This window comes from Bactrocera dorsalis, chromosome 2 (genome assembly GCF_023373825.1).
Source record: "Bactrocera dorsalis isolate Fly_Bdor chromosome 2, ASM2337382v1, whole genome shotgun sequence".
In the NCBI taxonomy this organism is placed as follows: Eukaryota; Metazoa; Arthropoda; class Insecta; order Diptera; family Tephritidae; genus Bactrocera; species Bactrocera dorsalis.
The window spans coordinates 81,957,011-81,974,346 of record NC_064304.1 but is presented as its reverse complement, the minus strand read 5'-3'; the positions used below and the strand labels follow the sequence as shown (position 1 = coordinate 81,974,346).

Genomic DNA, 17,336 nt, shown 5'->3' with positions numbered 1-17,336 from the left:
ATTGCAAAATAATATGGTCAGTAATACTTCACAGTTATTTTTTACTTCCTTTTTTTTAATCACATGGTTATAACACTTGATTCTAAAGGTGTGTTTAACTTACTCATGTTTCTTTACTAAAATACAACTTATTATATAAATTTGATTGGAAATTATATAGGCGGGGATACGATCTAGTAGTACCAACTTCAAAGCTTTTTATAGCTTCATACGTTGTCTAATTTATTTTACTTTAGACTACAAAAGTTGACAGCAAAGGACTACAATTTTATATAATTAATTTTTTTTTGGTTAAATTGTCAACTACATTTGCTACAGTTTTTGCTTCGGTATTCGCCAACAGCAGCATCTACGATGGAAATAAACTTCTTGTGTGTGGCTTTATGCGAAAAAAATAACTACACACACTGGGGCAAGTACAACTTACAGTTTCTAAATTAATTTTCATTTGAAAAATCTCCTTTTCGCTTTCTTTTTGCGCTTCACGAGCCTAAACATGAACGAAGGAACGCAGCAAACAACGTGATGATGCAACGGCGACGCACACAAACACAAAAGAAAAATATATCACTTTTATTTAATTTTGTAATACTTTCTTTTTACCTGGTGCACAAATAATACAAAATATCTACCGAACTGATTTTTTTCAAACTCTGCTCTAATAATTTAAATGTGGGCTTGAATGCATATATTTCTTTTTAATTTTTGAGTTTCGATTAAAAGTAACGGGAAATAAATTATATAAAAATGCAAAACTTATGCAATTTATGACAAGTTAAAACCACAAATGTGAAGGTGGAACGAAGTAAGAATTAATGTAAATACTGCTAACAAGAAATATTATAGTGGAAACATCATACAAACAAAAATTTTTATGGAAATCATAATAAAGGCGGCACACAAACATTTTGCACTACACTGTGGCGTGCAATGCCTCAAGGAGGGTCATCAGCGCCGCTACAAACAGTGATGTTAGAAATATTTGCTGCTTTTATTTATTCTTGTTTAAACTTTTTTGCAATATTTCGCAGCCATTTTCAATCAATGCACAAAAAGTTGTTTTCAATTTTATGCAAGTGTACACTACATTTAAATTAGACTGGACATTTAAATGCTGTTTTACAAAACAAAACAAAAATTAAATAAAAAAATAAACAAAACAAACTTTAATAATAATCATAATCAACTTTTTTTTTGTGGTGAGTTCTGGGGTTGTGTGGAAATGCAAGAGAGAGTATTTAAGCTATCACTGCCAAATGTTTGGTTTATCTTGTGGCATGTTTTATTTTAGCTTCTCTTTGGTTTTTTCTAAATCGATTGTAGAATTGTTTAATATTTAATTTATTACTTGCCATGATATATTTTTCTGTTGTGTGGTGATCGCTGTTGTTGTTTGGGTACATATAGATTCGCTATCTAATTACTGTTATACTTTTATTTTACTACTCTACTCTATAAATTACTTTATTGGCAGAGAAACTAAAAAAAGAATATTATGTAAATATAGTATGTATGTGTATTAGCACAAAAAATAGAAAAATAAGCTCAGGTTACATATGTATATTACAAAAATTTACATTGGACCCTATATTTTTATGTACATTAATTAAAATTGAGAATAACAATTTGTGCAATTCGATATTATACATTTATACATAAATATATATACATATGTATATAATATCGTATACTTTTTTGATTGCATAAAATATTTATGCTGTGATATTCACACGTTTCAAGCATGGAGGTCGCATAATAACAATACAACAAGTAGTATAAAATGGGGAAGCTCAAATTAAAGTAGCATTGGAAAGTAATTTGTTAGACAAGGAAAGAACATAAATACTAACCATTTACAATTTTTTAAGCTTTTTAAAACTCATATTCGCATAAATCAAGAGACGAACGTGGATACACCACATAAAGAGAAGAGCTTCAATTTAAAGAAATTATGGAAGTAACAAATAATGTTTAATTTAATTATGGAATTATTATTTTGGGTGAAGCTTATAAATTTTTTAAACCTTTTTGAGTATCTGAAATCCTATTTAAAAAAGTAATTTATATAGCGCTCTTTGACTTTGGTAATATAAAAGTGCAGACTTACTGCACAAATAAATAAATTTATTTAACGATCCAGAAAAGCCCTTAGTTCTCTAATCTTAAATTTAATTTTCTCTCTCAAACTGAGTACTATCATAAAAATTAATAGTTTGTTACACCCACACCTTAATAAATATTAATACCCATCCACCATTTGGAAGCTACTTAAAAAAGGACATGAAATAATACTAAATTTAATAGCCAGTTATTTGTCAATAAAAAAGAATACTACTGGCAAGTAATTTAAGTATTCAATAAAACGCATTAATACCTCTCTCAACTGATGATCCAAAAGTCTGATTTGACTCTCGAAAGTTTCCTCTTTTTGCGTGGCCTATAATTTATGACACATTTTTATGTATGGTCAAGGAGAACAGCGGGTTAGCAAACACAATACGTAGATATTTTAATAAAAAAGGCCGCCGCCAGTAGTCAACAATAATATTGGTCAAATATTGCGTTCGGTATTTTTTATTTATTTATTTGTGTTTTTTTTTTTCATTTCCACGAAGTAGACAAAAAAACAAATAAATATGTTGTCATTTTAGTAGGTGCATATTGGTTATTAGGTGAGCGTTTGGCAGTAGTGTTATTTTATTTTAATTTTTTCGTTGACATTTGAGCGCATTAAATGTTGCAGAAAAGAAGTAGTATGTGCAAAAACAACAAAAACGTTTACGTGCAAGAAACGTTTAGATTTGGCGTTTTTATTAATTTTATTTAGTATTAGATTGCAGCAGAGGTGTAGCAGTTGTGGTAATATTGTTGTTGTCGGCGTTTTATTTTTTATACATTTGTTGTTGCATTGATTGTTGCCGGCGAATATATAATTCAGTCCGTCAACACATAAGTGTGCAGTGTTTTTGTTTTGTCGTGGAATGCAGCAATAATCATGATTAAGTATTACAACAACAAAAAGTACAAATCAACAACAAGCAAGCAAGCAGAGCGGGTAACACATGAAAATAAAGGAAGAAAAAATTATTTAAATTAACAGGTTAATCATAAGTTTTTTAATTACAAATAAACTGAAAATGAATTAAATTATTGATAATAAAACAATTTGTAGTAATTACAACCAATAAGAACAACAAATCGGTAGATATTTTATATGCATTGCAAACTATATTATATATAATTTATGTTTTGAGCAGAGGCTTGATTTAATGTTAGAGGCTAATCAATATATTTTTTTTTTATATGTAACATTAAATCGAATATATAAATACATATATGTATATGTATGTAAAACAATAATATGTTCAACAAAATTAAACGCAGAGGGAACAGAGGAACCAACGTGACAATGTGGTCCCTATATTAAAAAAAAATCAAATGTTGAATGTAGAAGCTGTTCAAGACGAGCAGAATTGCAACAGCAATAACAATTCGATGAATTCAGTCAGCTACGTCGTGAAAATCTAAAGTTTTCCTTTCGAATATATGATTTTTTTAATAATCACCGAGCCTATTATAAAAGTTCATATTATTTAAAGAAAGTGTCGTAAAATCCTTCTTTTGGATTGATAAAAAAAATTAACGCTGTTTCGCAGTTTACATTGTTTCCGCTAAATTTAAGTCCATTTTTTATTGAATTCGCAAAAACTGCAATTGAAATTGCTACTATTTATAGTACCTCCTTTAGACGGGTGTTCAAGGTCTTGATTTGGTTCTTGTATTCTTCCTCACGTTGATTGGCCTTTATTTGGTTAAACAGCGAAGTCGACGAAGTTAAGTTTTTAGAAGAATTAGCGTTAAATCAGGGGAGTAATGGAGTTTTTTTGCAAAAAATTTATGAATATTTTAAATTAGAAAATTCGGTTGTAATAAATTTTGTAAAAAGTTTCAATACTTAGTGTAAAACTTTTATACTTAATAAAACAAAAGAAAAAAATAAAACAATAATAAAAACAAAGAAAATTAAAAAGTAATAATAAAGATATAAATATTTCTCTATTTTAAGGGAATATTTAGTACAATTCTGAAAGTTGTGTAGAAAGATTTTTTAAACAATTGTTATTATCTATTCGTTGCGACAATTAAGAATTTAATGAAATTAATTTTATAAGTTTAAGTAGAATTAAAAGTGTTTATAAATATAGAATATGCTATTATTTCAGCAGTGCAACAATAATTTAGCACATGATTACCTTATGTTAACGAAATTCTTTAAGTTTAAGTTTTAGTTAATCGAAATATGTATATATGTCTGTTTTTGTGTGGAATAACCGACTTTCAGAATAACACCTCTTATAAAAATTATCTTTTATATAATGAAAATTCAATGGAATTAAGTAAAATATAAATAAATATAAAGAAATAGAACTTAAAAGAAATATAATTATATACATATACGAAATATTGTGCATACTGACCTTTTCCTCTGATACTTCCAGGGATTTCAAGTTGTTGCCAACAACGCGGAGTTCTTCCTCAAGCTCCACAATTTTGCTGTTAAACAAGTGATTTTTAAATAATCAATAAGAGAAATGCTATGTATGTATATTCGTAGAAAAGTTGAAGCCAATTTTTGGAAAAAAACACACTTGTCTAATTACGAACTCACTTATTATGCGAATTTCTATGTTAAATTATTTGGGTACAAAATCACTGCCTCGAAAAGTATGAAATGCAAAATTTGCTGCCGACAACGACAGTTTTTGCTTATGGCCAACATCAACGAGTGCTTCAAATGACACTAAAAAATGGTGTCAATAAATCAAATTCCTGACGATAGCGCAAAAAACGGCGAAATAAATTAGCCAATAACTCAAAAGAAATTAGGAAAAATATGAATGTTTGTTTGTGATTTTTTTTTTTTTTTTGAAAGCCCAAAGAACAAAAATTGTACACAGTTTACAATATATTGATGAATTGTGTATGAAAATTTAAAAATCCAAGTGACACTTGAAAATCAGTTATCCATTTTGCGAACAAGATTGGTCTGTGTGGCAGTCACTTTCAAATCTGCCAGCGCCAAAAAATAAAACAAAATGTAGACGAAAATATGTAGTAATTCCGATTAAATGACTGGCAAATCTGTAGGAACCGGCGAATCAGCGGCAGATGCTCATTATTATTAATACACAGCGCGTGAATGTGTGTGCATAGGTAAATATTGAAAGTACATTAAATACTGATATATAAGTATGTTGGTACACATATTTGTGCACCTTTTCGATCTCTAAATATTCAGTTGGCGTTTCACCGTTTCGCCAAAATAACAATAAGGAGAAATCATGGCACAAAAAACAACAAAACATGTTAACGAATAAATATGTTAAAAAATCACCGCATAGCAATGAGATTATTTCAATAGATGTGCCAGCTCAAGTTGTTTGCCATTTGCGGTAGGAATTGCTTTTACACATGTGCTTTCTGAAGAGAAATATCATTTAATAAAAAAGGAAAAACAATTGAGTCCAATGTTTTTTTGTGTAAAGACTGAGTTGTTGTTCTTGCAACGAAGAAAAGTTATACGAAAACACCACAGCAGCTCAAAACGTCAGTAATGACTGCATGATCAGCATAATCATTTACGTATGTATGTATGTATATTCAAAATTGTTTTCATCAAAAAGTGTAAAATTTGAATTAGATAATAAAAAAAATCGTTTCTCTTGATCAATAGGCGCATAATTATTTGAGTTCCCCACAACAAATTGGCTATTATAATTATGATTGCTATATTTTTTTTAAATATCAAATTATGTTTTTAAGTAAATTTCATAATCATTCAAATTGGCTTAAATTTTTCTACTTTTTTTCTTCTTCTTGTTTTGTAATAAATAGTTATTAGTAGGTAATATCAAAATGCATACATAAAATATAAAACACATAAAAAGCGGCACAAACCTTTCGCTAAGTTCAACCTTTTCCTCGGAACGTTCCAAATCCTGTTCCATGAGGACTAACTTTCTGGCAACCTTTGTTATTAGTTGGTTCCAATTTTTTAATTGTCAGCGCGGAGCGAACACATAGTGTAATGTACAGAGGACATTTAACAGGACAATTATGGGCGTTTGTGTCAGTGCCAAAGGCAGCGGCAAGGCGAGCGAGCGAATAGTGTTAATGTTTGTGACAACATTTATTCGTTTCGTTTTTTTTTGTTATCATTTGGTTAGCATATAGCGGCAATAATACATACAAAAAGTAAAAAAATTCAATTAGTTGCTATTTTAAGTGCAAATTCTGTTTTCTCATTTTTATGAATGTGAGAAATGTGAAAATGTTTGATGTGCACGCCTGCAAATGTTTACTACTACTAATTTTTGAACATGAATTTGAATGACTGTAAAAATTTTTTAACTTTACTATACAAGTAAATAGGCGCATGCAATACAAATTTGGCACATTTTTGTTGATTATTCACATTTTCCAATTCATTTAAAATTTTGCTCTAACTAGCTAGCTAATCTCGCATTCAGGCAAAAATAATTAGATTTATGTAAAAACATCAAAACATAAATTAAAATTAAAAAAAAAGTAAAAAATAATAATTTTTGGTTAGGTTTCTTGCGTTTTTGTGAGTTAGTCGGGCAGAACAGATTCTGCGTGGGTATTAAAAAAACAATAACAAATTCAAACTGAATACTTAAAACTGATTTTTAAAAATTATCATTTTTCCATAATATTTTTTTATGCATATTGTATTTATTGTCTTATTTAGGGCATAAACAAAAGCAACAACAACTGTGTTAGTGCGCCCAACTGCTTTAAGGACAGTGGAGCAAAATTGGCGTTATTCATTCGTGTAGTAAACGTACTTCTCTCCTTGCTCGGCACGTTCCTCAGCACGTTCCAAATCAGCTTCAACCATGGCCAATTTACGGGCAACCTTTGGATATTTAACGCGTTCGTGTTGTTGTTGTGTTGTAGTTGTTGTCATATTAAGTTTTACATTAAATATTGTATAGTAAAACATTATAGTTGGAAATACGGGAAAATTGAGATACAAAAGATATACAGTTATCAGTACATAGAATCTTTATTTCAGTTTTTATCAAGAGCATTTTTGCGTAGGAAATGGCGAGCAAAAAGCAAGAACACAGATGAATAGGCAGGCAAGTACAGATAACACAAAATCCAGTCCTTATTAAGTCGAGAACATCGCTTTTGTTTTAAAATGTAAACCTTGATTTGATATATTAGTATTACATACATATGTAAGTATGCATATTCTGAGTTGACAAGTAAAACTCAATAAGTACTTCACTTCAATTTATAAATTGTTTGCACTCTTTTACACAGAACGTTAGAGAGGCATTAATTATGCAAATAATAAACTTAATCAAGAATATTATAATTTTTTTGTACTTAATGTTTTTTATCAACTCACATTATGATAACCTACAACAAATTGTGTCATACACATTTACATTTGTTCACAAAATAAATAAAAATAAAAAACTATATATACACGAATGATGTAAGTAAAACTTGTGCGCTTACTTTGTGTACCCTAATTTTTAAACCTATATTTTAATAGATTGGTGAGCCCTGGATTGCATTTCTTCGTTGAGTATAATGAAAAATAATTATGGTTTTTGTACAATTTCCCTTAAATTTGTTTGTATTTAAAAGAATGCTTTTCAAAAATCTTCATATTCTAGAACCTGTCTAATCTCAAAACAGTGGCACAGTTATGTAGTTATAATGGGTCTATCTATTTTTAACCACAAATTACTTTGCTGTCGTCATAAGAAATTTTTTAATTATCGGGCAAAATATGCATAACATTATTAAAACCTTTGCAATTATATAGAATAAAGGTATTTCTATACAATTTTGCTTTCATTTTATTCAAATCTATTATCGTACTATTTTAATTTTTTGTGCCAATTTTAAATATCTCAATTTCTAAGGCAGACTTTAAAAATTGTTTTTGTGAAACCGAAAATTTTGAGATGTTGAAAGGATGTGAAAAAATTCCATTTGTCAGACTTTTATCATGCATGGAAAGAAATAATCTGATTAGTTTTTATTTTTGCAGATTATTTCCAAATATTAAGGCAAGTCAGGAAAGCGTCAGTCTTTACTTTTCGCAAATGACACTATATGTAGTTCAATTTAGTTTTGTCATTACATTAGCAAAATCAAAAATTTGCCATTAACGTTATTATCTCTATCCTTTAATGTATAATACAATATCAAAATATGAAACCTTAACGAAGTTATAGGAATTTAACAGAAGCGAAGTGTGTACGTATCTAGTACCTGCACAAATATGCCTGTGAATATATTTATTTTATCATTTCTTTGGCTCTGTTAGTACATACCTGTACAACTTTGCTTTCTGAACAAATAGATTGGGTTATACCGGCCGGCAATCACGCCATACATATACCTACAGGCCAATAATGCCAGATGTAGACTCAATTTAGTTAAGTATTCGCCATAATTCCTAGATACACAGGAGGTGTTCCAGCGTCTCTCTCATATCAACTTCTCTACTTTCTGCATGTATCATCAACATTTATGCCTATTCGACTCGTATGTGATTCTAGAAGGTTGTAACTTGTCAAGAGGCCAACCGTGTGAGTAAGAAACAAGCGAGGGCTCATGATCTTGAACAAATAATAGCTTTGCATCAGATTGCCTCATATGGCTACATGGCACATAGCATAATTGTGTTCACAAATAGCTCTTCGCCTCTAGCTTGAGGTCAGATGGCAATTGATTGAATCACAATCGGGTTTAGTACCAAACCAACTAATCCATACCAACCAAACTTCAGTTCAAACAGATGATTCATTATTTCAAAGGGTACGATGAAATCACCGGCAATTTGAAGAAATTTCAACAAAAGAAAGTATGATAAAGTCTAACCCTCAACAGCGTTGGCGAAAACATACGCAAAAAGGGGAAGTGAAATATGACGAAAGATAAAGGTAGTCATTTCAAAAATATTTGTCATATGCAGGTAAAGGAAAAAAATAATAGTCGAAGATATGTATGTATTTATGTTTATCGTATAATTTTGTGTTGGGCAAATATAATATACTGAGCGAAAAAATGTACTTCAAAGGCACCCTGTGCCTTTTTGTGTGTTCTCTAAAATATTCTCTTCAAAAAGTTTAAATTTAACACACAATTTGTTGTGTTGATGTCATTATTGCTCAAGAAATTATTTAAATTTGGTGTATCAAAGATCAAAAAATTACCAATTGAAGACCTAACTAAAAAAATATTTTGCAGTTCACTATAAAGTTGCGACAAAAAAAATGTGTCATGTTGTTGCTAATCTAACGACAGAATGTAATCTTATCGCCTGCAGCTGATCAATTATAAGTTACCATATCAGTTTTCTCCCATATTCCGTTTTCATACTGAGTATATACATATTTGTATAAGTTTTATAATTTTCTATAGTCTGAACTAGAAAATATTGCAAATGGTATCAGGCAAGCACCACACAGCCTGTACAAACTCTCAATAAAACGTGTGTCGTATTACAAGAAACTTATAAGCTGAAAAAACCAACAGTACATCATTAATCCCTGCCTAAAGAAATCAATGAAATTCCTTCTATAATAAATATTTTTATAAAAATCTAATACCTTTAAATGTACAAAAACCATTACCTAACAACGAAGAAAAATGCTCCCATTGCTCCCATTTCATTAAAAAAGACGTGCTATCGTCTCCATTATTTTGCTTTGAATCAATTAAACTTTTATTTTTATTTATATTCATATGAATTTAAACAGAATTAAATAATTTTATGTGCTGAGTTATATAAAATTTAAATGTGAAATATAAAATACAAGATTAATTGATATAGTATTTGACATTTTGTAGATAATTTACGTATATAAACATTTGCAAATATAATTGTTTAAACAACTGGCCAAATTAAATCTCTGAATTATAGTAGTTACATATTTAGATATGTACATTTTTTGTAGACGTTTTGTAATATTTTTAAGTATTGCTAAGTTATTTGTTACAAAAGTAAAAAGTAACACTTTATAAAAAAAGAGGGTGCGTGTGCAGGAGAATATGCAAATTTTAAAATGTATTTTTTTAGTTTGAAATATAAAATTTCACCATATAACCAATAAGTAAATCATAAAGTTATATATTAATAAAAAATGGTAAGACCAAACTTTGCAATAATTAATTTAATTTCAAATATCTTTATCGCGCGTGTATAACATTTGACGTATAACTCCAGCATACTAGATTTTTTTTTATTTTTTTGTTATGTATAGTAAGAGGCAAATTTAGGCACCACTTTGAACCGCAATACACTTTGAGTCTATGCGTTTTTTGTTTTTTTGATTGAAGAAATATCTCAAAAATCTAAATTAAAATCGTTCGCATATATATATATATATTATATATATATATATATGTAAATATATAAATTTAGGAAGAGTTTTTAAGGAAGTTTCTTCCGCTTTTGATCGTTACTTTTTAATTTGTATATAGCAAAGGCAACCTTACATTACTTAAAAAACTGTTCTTGAGTAGAAGTCAGCACTTTCATCGTTCCTTCACTCATATATCGCTTAACTTTGTTTATTTCAAGTTAGTGCACATAATAGATATAATTATATTTTATACGTTTTACATAATTAATTTTCTTTACTTTTTTCAGTGAATATACAACATAGTAGCAGCACAAGTTTCATTAGTTTAATAACTAATTTCAATATGTTTTAGTTAATTAAAGTGCGTATAAAATTATTATACAATAATTATTGTTATCTTTAGTTTCAATTCCTACATATCCGTATCAGTTACTGTGTTCCGTTTCCAACATTTCTTTCTCTTGTGTACACACACACAAAGCAACAACCAAAAAGAAGAGATCCTTTACTTTGCGTGTAGTCACATAAGATTGCAGCTAACAACTGTTGGGCAGCGTTTAGCACATACATACATATTTACATATTATATGTATTTGGTTTGGTCATTTACCTATTTATCTGGTCATCATCGACAAGTCCTTTTATTTTTTTTTACTTCTCTACTAGTCATCATTTATATCAATCAACTCTCAACTAATGCATATGCTATTGCTATTGCAAGAAATTGGCATTGTTACTCTTATTTTTTTGAGTTTATTCGTATGTTGACAATTGCAAAATCAAGTTACTTGTGAGGGCGTTGGTGCCACTGTGTTGATATTTGTATCAACATTAGCAGCGTCAGTAGAGTCTTCTACTGTATTCGTTTTCACGTCCGTTTTAGCGTCAGCGTCAGTGTCAGTATCAGTGCCTATTACTACATTTACATTATCGCTAGTGTTAGTAACATTATTAATTGCATTTGCAGTGGTGATGCTGTTGATATCATTGTTGGTAGTGAGAGTGGGTATGGTGTTTCTTAAGAATGAAGACGACTCAGCGATAGAACAACTAAGCTTAGCTAATAACTCAATGATTGGTTTATCATATTGCACCTCATCGTATTTCTTGTCAGCCTCCTCAGCAAGGAAACGAGCTTCCTTCAATTGATTCTCAAGGGCGTCCATGCGTTCTTCATCGGCAAGGGCGCGGTTCTCAAGGATCTTGCGAGCGCTGCATGTTATCCAAGATTGTTATAAAGAAGTTGATGTTATATCGATTTCAATGCCCATAGGAGACCGTTCAAGCAACGGTATGTTGAGAAAAGACGGCGATGATGCATTTTAGCACAAGCACAGCATTCAGGTGTTTCCATCAGTGCGTCGGCCATGTGGTTGTTGGTGTTGTAGTTACACAGATACAGGAACAGTTTTAAAATTGGTGTCAACATAAAAACATATGGAAGGCGCAAACGTTGCAATGGTGGTATACGTTGTTTATATATATATTTGTATTATATTTGTTTGCATACATTTATACAGAAGGAATAGTCGTGTTTTGATTTAATTTCGTGCAATTTAGGAATATAGATAATATAGTTGAGTAGCGAACCATTTTCGTTGAGGTTGTGTTTTACCAAGATCACATATTGAGTTTATATAAATATTGTAGGAAATAAATAAAAAAAATTGTTCATTGAGTTAGATAAATGCCTTTTCAAGCGTCTATAATAAGTATTAGATAATTATATGTTCTAATTAATTCAAACATTTCCTTTAATCTTTTTGATCTTAGAATTCTTACAAATTAACATTACTTTTTGTAAATTTTTAAAATCAATTTTAAAATGAAAATAATAACAATAATTCACATCTTAAAGAAATATTTGAATTAGTTTTTCAAAACATCAATAGAACATATTATACAATGCTTGAGCTTAAAATGTTAACATAAAGTGCATATCTTAAAAAAACTTATACAGTAGGTTTTTATTATACATTATGTACTTCAGTAGAAAACACGTTGAAATCCACAAGGCTCGTTGATATCCAAGCGCCTCTGTGGTCTCCATTCATAATACATATGTATGTATGTGCATACATATAAAACTTATAACTATTAAAAAATACACGTCGTAGAGAGCATTACCCACAAATAGAATAAAAAAATGCTGGAGAGCAAATTTCCTAAACCTTTTCAAGAATACTCAAAGAAAAGTAAACCTAGTAACCCTAAGACCCTATCTAAAAGTAACTCTTTTGAGTTGTTTGCTGAAAAATATACCTCTTCATATTTTTTATCGGCCTCTTCGGCAATTAATTTTGCCTGGACTAATTGAGTTTCCAAAATAGCTACTCTGTCATCTTCCAAATTTGTACGATTTTCAAGAGCTTTTCGTATCCTGTATATTGGAATTTGTAATAGTTATAATTATTGTATATATCTGCATAAATTTGTTGTACTATATCACTCGTATGAAAAATAAAGTACAAATTATATTTATCATACATATATTACTAAGTGGATAATAAATTTAGTTAATCTATAGTAATAAATATCCTCTGTTGCAGTTCGCAATCAAAGGTATACTAACCGTTCGCTCTCATCGGCAGCTTGAGAAGCTTCCGAAAGCTTGGCTGTGGCTGATCCCAAACGTTCCTCTGAACGTTCCAAGTCTTCTTCGAGCAATTGAATGCGACGATTCAATGCAGCTACTTCTGATTCGGCCTGTAATTCAAATTAAATACCACGAATAGGAAATAGAATTTTCGTTCCAAAACAAAAACCTTACTTATGTAATATTTAAAATAAACTCGACTATACCAGTGCTTATATGTTAAGTATATACAGTTGAACTTCCATAACTCGAACTCATGAGTTGACAAGAGAAGTAAAATTTTTTACAAATTTCCTTCCATAACTCGAAGTATCTCCAACTCGATTTTTTTTATGAATTATGATGATTCGAGTTAGGGGAGTTCAAATTTATTTATAAGAAATACTCAAATACTTTTGCTTAAAACTATATTCCATGAACTATTGGTTTCTCAGAAAGATTAAATAGTGTGCCCGCTTAATGAAGGCATACAACAATATAAAACTTCTAACTTTTAAGTTGAAACCCTATAACTGCTTGTGGGTAAGCTCTCATTTTATTTAAATAGTTTTATTGCAGCACCCAGTAAACTCCATTGGATCCGATGTAAGAGTGGTGAGCTGTAAAAATAAAAAGAACTACACGTTGCGTCCTTAAATATGTGCAAATACTTTGAATCCTCTCCTAAGACCTCTTCAAAATGATTTCAAGTTTACTAACTAGCAGCGACAGGCGATTTTTGCCAGCATAAATGCAACGATTTGGATATAGGAACGTACATATATCCGATCAAAATATGAAGGACACTGCCCAAACAATTTATTTTTTGTTTTATTATGAATGCGGTTACAACATTTTAAAGTATTTAACTATAAATAAACCAAATACATATAGTATATATTTATTTATATTGGCTTGTCAAAAAAAGTCTTGCGGTATTTTTATTGAATTTTTTTTTTTATTGAAATTGAAATGAATTTTTGATGACTCATGCCCAGCTCTTGACCGATGCTACGGCTGCTACTATGCCGGTCTCTTTCGACCAATTCAGCGATTTTATCGCAATTTTCGATGACAGGCCTTCCGGAGCGTGGCGCATCTTCGACCACCTCTACACCAGAACGAAACGTTGTGCGGTGGAAATGGAAACTGTATCGGGTCCATAAACTGCACAAATTTTATTGGCGGCTTGAGATGCGTTTTTGCCTTTATCGTAGTAGTACTGTAAAATATGCCGTATTTTCTCTTTATTTTGCTCCATGTTTGCGACGCTATAACTCACGAACTACTTAAAAGAAACGACAATCAATCAAACACGTGTTAGCGCGTGAAATAAGCTTTCCAAAAAGGTATAGCATGACCCGATGCGACGAATAAAACTAGAACTACGCGCTTTCAGCGCCAACTAGCGAAAATACCGCAAGACTTTTTTGACAAATCAATATAGTAATTCCCTTAAATGACCTTTAAAACCTTATATGTATATACAATGAAGTAGGCGCCAGATGATCGTTTTACTCTGCGCCGGGAAAGTAACAACACAATAAATTCAAGTTGAATGACATCATTGGGCACGAGACAAGTGACATGACAAATATTATTATTACCACTGAAAGAGACTATAAATTCGATATCTATTCACATGCCCTCCTTGTACATAAATAGAATTTTGTACTCAACAACAGAATTGACTAAACAACTTGTACATAACTATGTGTATGAAAGAAGAGTATATGTATGTATATCTGACAATGGTAATTCGGAACATATTTACAGAAATATTTGAAAAAATATATTTTCAATGCCAATATTAGGTTTAACCGTAGTAGTACCGTAGTTAGTACTACTAGGCGTCTGAGAGGGTTAAGTCCAATGATTTACTTCGAAAAATTTTAAATTTGCTGATATTTCCGTTGAACAAATAAGCAAACTCAAGCTCAATGTGGTAGCGCTCATTGGCCAGCACCAACAGCACGCAATATCGGAGGGAGAAACGCTGCGAAACCACCACCAAATTTACTCAACAAGTTAGACAAGCAATGTTGAAACATGCTACAACAAAGCAATAATGTTGACTGGGGATATCCAAAAAACAAAAGTGAGGGAGAAAATAATCTATATAAGCTAGATTAGGTAGTCACACTTGCTGCTTTCGAAACCAACAATAGGGAAGAGCAAATATTTTAAAGAAATTATGCATATAAGGCAATACAAATCATATAAATTTACAGGAAAAGAAAAGAAACCACAGTACAGCAAGCTTTGTTCAAAAGTTGTGATATGAATTTGAATGAAGGTAAGCTTACGTCATCGCCTGTTAAGCACTCAAATTCTTGAATACATACACATGTACATGCATATGTACAAACATTCATACATAGCAGCAGATATACCAAACTAACGAAATCAACGATATGAATAAAAAGTCCACGAATACCGGAGTGTAAATAGAGAAAGAGCGTTTAGAAAATTGATAAAAAAAAATACCATTAGCATAAAAAAACTCGGGTAACAATAAGACCAATAAGCAACAGTATATCTTGCACGTTTCTCAACTACTTCAAACGATATTCGAACGGACTTTTTAACAATTTGTCCAATTCAATACAAATTGTTAAAAAGTATTTAAAAATTCTAGACAACTTTGTCTCTTGCTTTCTGACATCGACTGAAACACAACAATTGAGCATAGTAAAATCTTATAACCGTATTGAGAAATTAACCTCATTCGAAGTGAACGGTTGGTGAATGTAGTAACAGAATCACTGGAGTGCTACAGCATACATATACATGTGTAAAACTTTCAAAGCGGCCAAATTGTCATTCAAATTTCTTTTCTTCTTTGCAATTCTAAAATATAATCTGCTAACCAGTATTTATTACACATACATTTATGTAAATACAGAAAACATTTATAAATTTGCCGGTATAGCGTTGCTACAAAGTATGAATTACTCGTATAAAACAAGTTAGAATTATAATTAGTAAAACGAGCAAAGATGAATGCGGCAACAAAACGTCTAGGTCATTGCATTGTAGCGAAGAGTACATATTTCTCGTCTTAACATTTGTTAATACATTTAGCCGGTATTTGTAGTTAATGATATGAAAAATGGTCACATGGCGTTGTCAGTAGCAACATTCAATAATATACTTCCATATATTAACATATATATATTTATATATGTATGCAATGTAAACGAAATATATCTCACACATTACAATAACTATATGTTCGTTGTAATGCTATTGAGGTGTGTTCGCGTCAAACAAATGCTTAGAGGGCTAATGATAAATAATGCGAAGCACAAATTCATTAGGAAAATGTCACTGTTGAATGCACGTACGTACATATGTACATAACATTTATGTTTATTTTAAATCTTCTATCTTCTCCTTTTTTTACCAACATTCCTGCTCTACGATAAAAAAACACGATTAGCCGCAAACATCTATAATTGCATTAGTAATTGAAAATAAGACATGATGTAATGAGAAAGACACCATTTATTTAATTAATTTAATATAAATTTCATATAAAGATAATTAAACTTTGCCTAAAATGTAATCGAAAATAAATTTTTTGAAATATTTTAGATGAAATATGTATGTAGCTATTTTCTATGACATCAGTAGGGTATGACACACCATACTATGTAGACCTTCAACCCAATAACAATTACATAAATATACACACAATAATAGCAATAACATTGATAGCATACATATACAACATTCTTATTTGTATTTGTCTGTTTACACCCAGAAATGGCTAATAGAATATATTTGAATGAGGTGTACTATACTATTTTTCCAACATTGAAATGGAGCACAAAACTACAGAATTTAATTTCCAGTTGAGGAAATCACTCTTAAATTGAAACGACCTAATGAATAGATATTCCCAACCATGCAGAACATGAATTATCACAACAGAAAGTCGACCCCCAGATGGTACTAAATAATAGAGGTCGATTCCCACTACAGTCACATCATAGCGATTTTGAATTACAATCATTCTTCCAAGTTCAGTAGCAATAGCTGGATAACTTATGTACATACATATGTACATAAATATATACACAAATATAAGAATAGTTTTACGTGTATGGATAGACACGAGTAGCATAATACGGAATTAAAAATTCATTTCAAGTGACGTTTAGTTGAAATTTAAAAAACTTAAATGTTTTTGAGTTAGCATATTCAAAATATTTCCACAAATGAAAATAATATGGATAACCCATATTTTACTTATTTACTTTTTTTACCACATAAATCCAAAGATGGATTGAAAAAAATGGAAAGAGCAACTAAATCAACCGCAGGAATATAAAAACAAT

The 17,336-nt window shown here is 30.3% G+C and overlaps 1 protein-coding gene across 17 annotated transcripts in view; it reads right to left on the bottom strand.

Annotated features, from left to right (window-relative positions):
• The window catches only part of LOC105226582 (tropomyosin-2), a 45,293-nt gene that overhangs the window by 9,244 nt on the left and 18,713 nt on the right, over positions 1–17,336 (bottom strand). For 6 of the 17 annotated variants that reach the window (XM_011205536.4, XM_011205537.4, XM_029550306.2 and 3 more), the window contains 5 exons: positions 12,991–13,124; positions 11,513–11,630; positions 6,870–6,940; positions 4,479–4,554; positions 3,740–3,802 (listed from right to left, as the gene is read on the bottom strand). In XM_011205536.4, the coding sequence (XP_011203838.2) occupies positions 3,740–3,802; positions 4,479–4,554; positions 6,870–6,940; positions 11,513–11,630; positions 12,991–13,124 (462 nt within the window). Of the gene's footprint in view, positions 1–2,374; positions 2,438–3,739; positions 3,803–4,478; positions 4,555–5,958; positions 6,030–6,869; positions 6,941–11,512; positions 11,631–12,680; positions 12,799–12,990; positions 13,125–17,336 lie in introns of all 17 variants that reach the window. The other 11 variants (XM_049448387.1, XM_011205540.4, XM_011205528.4 and 8 more) reach the window with 3 other exon arrangements.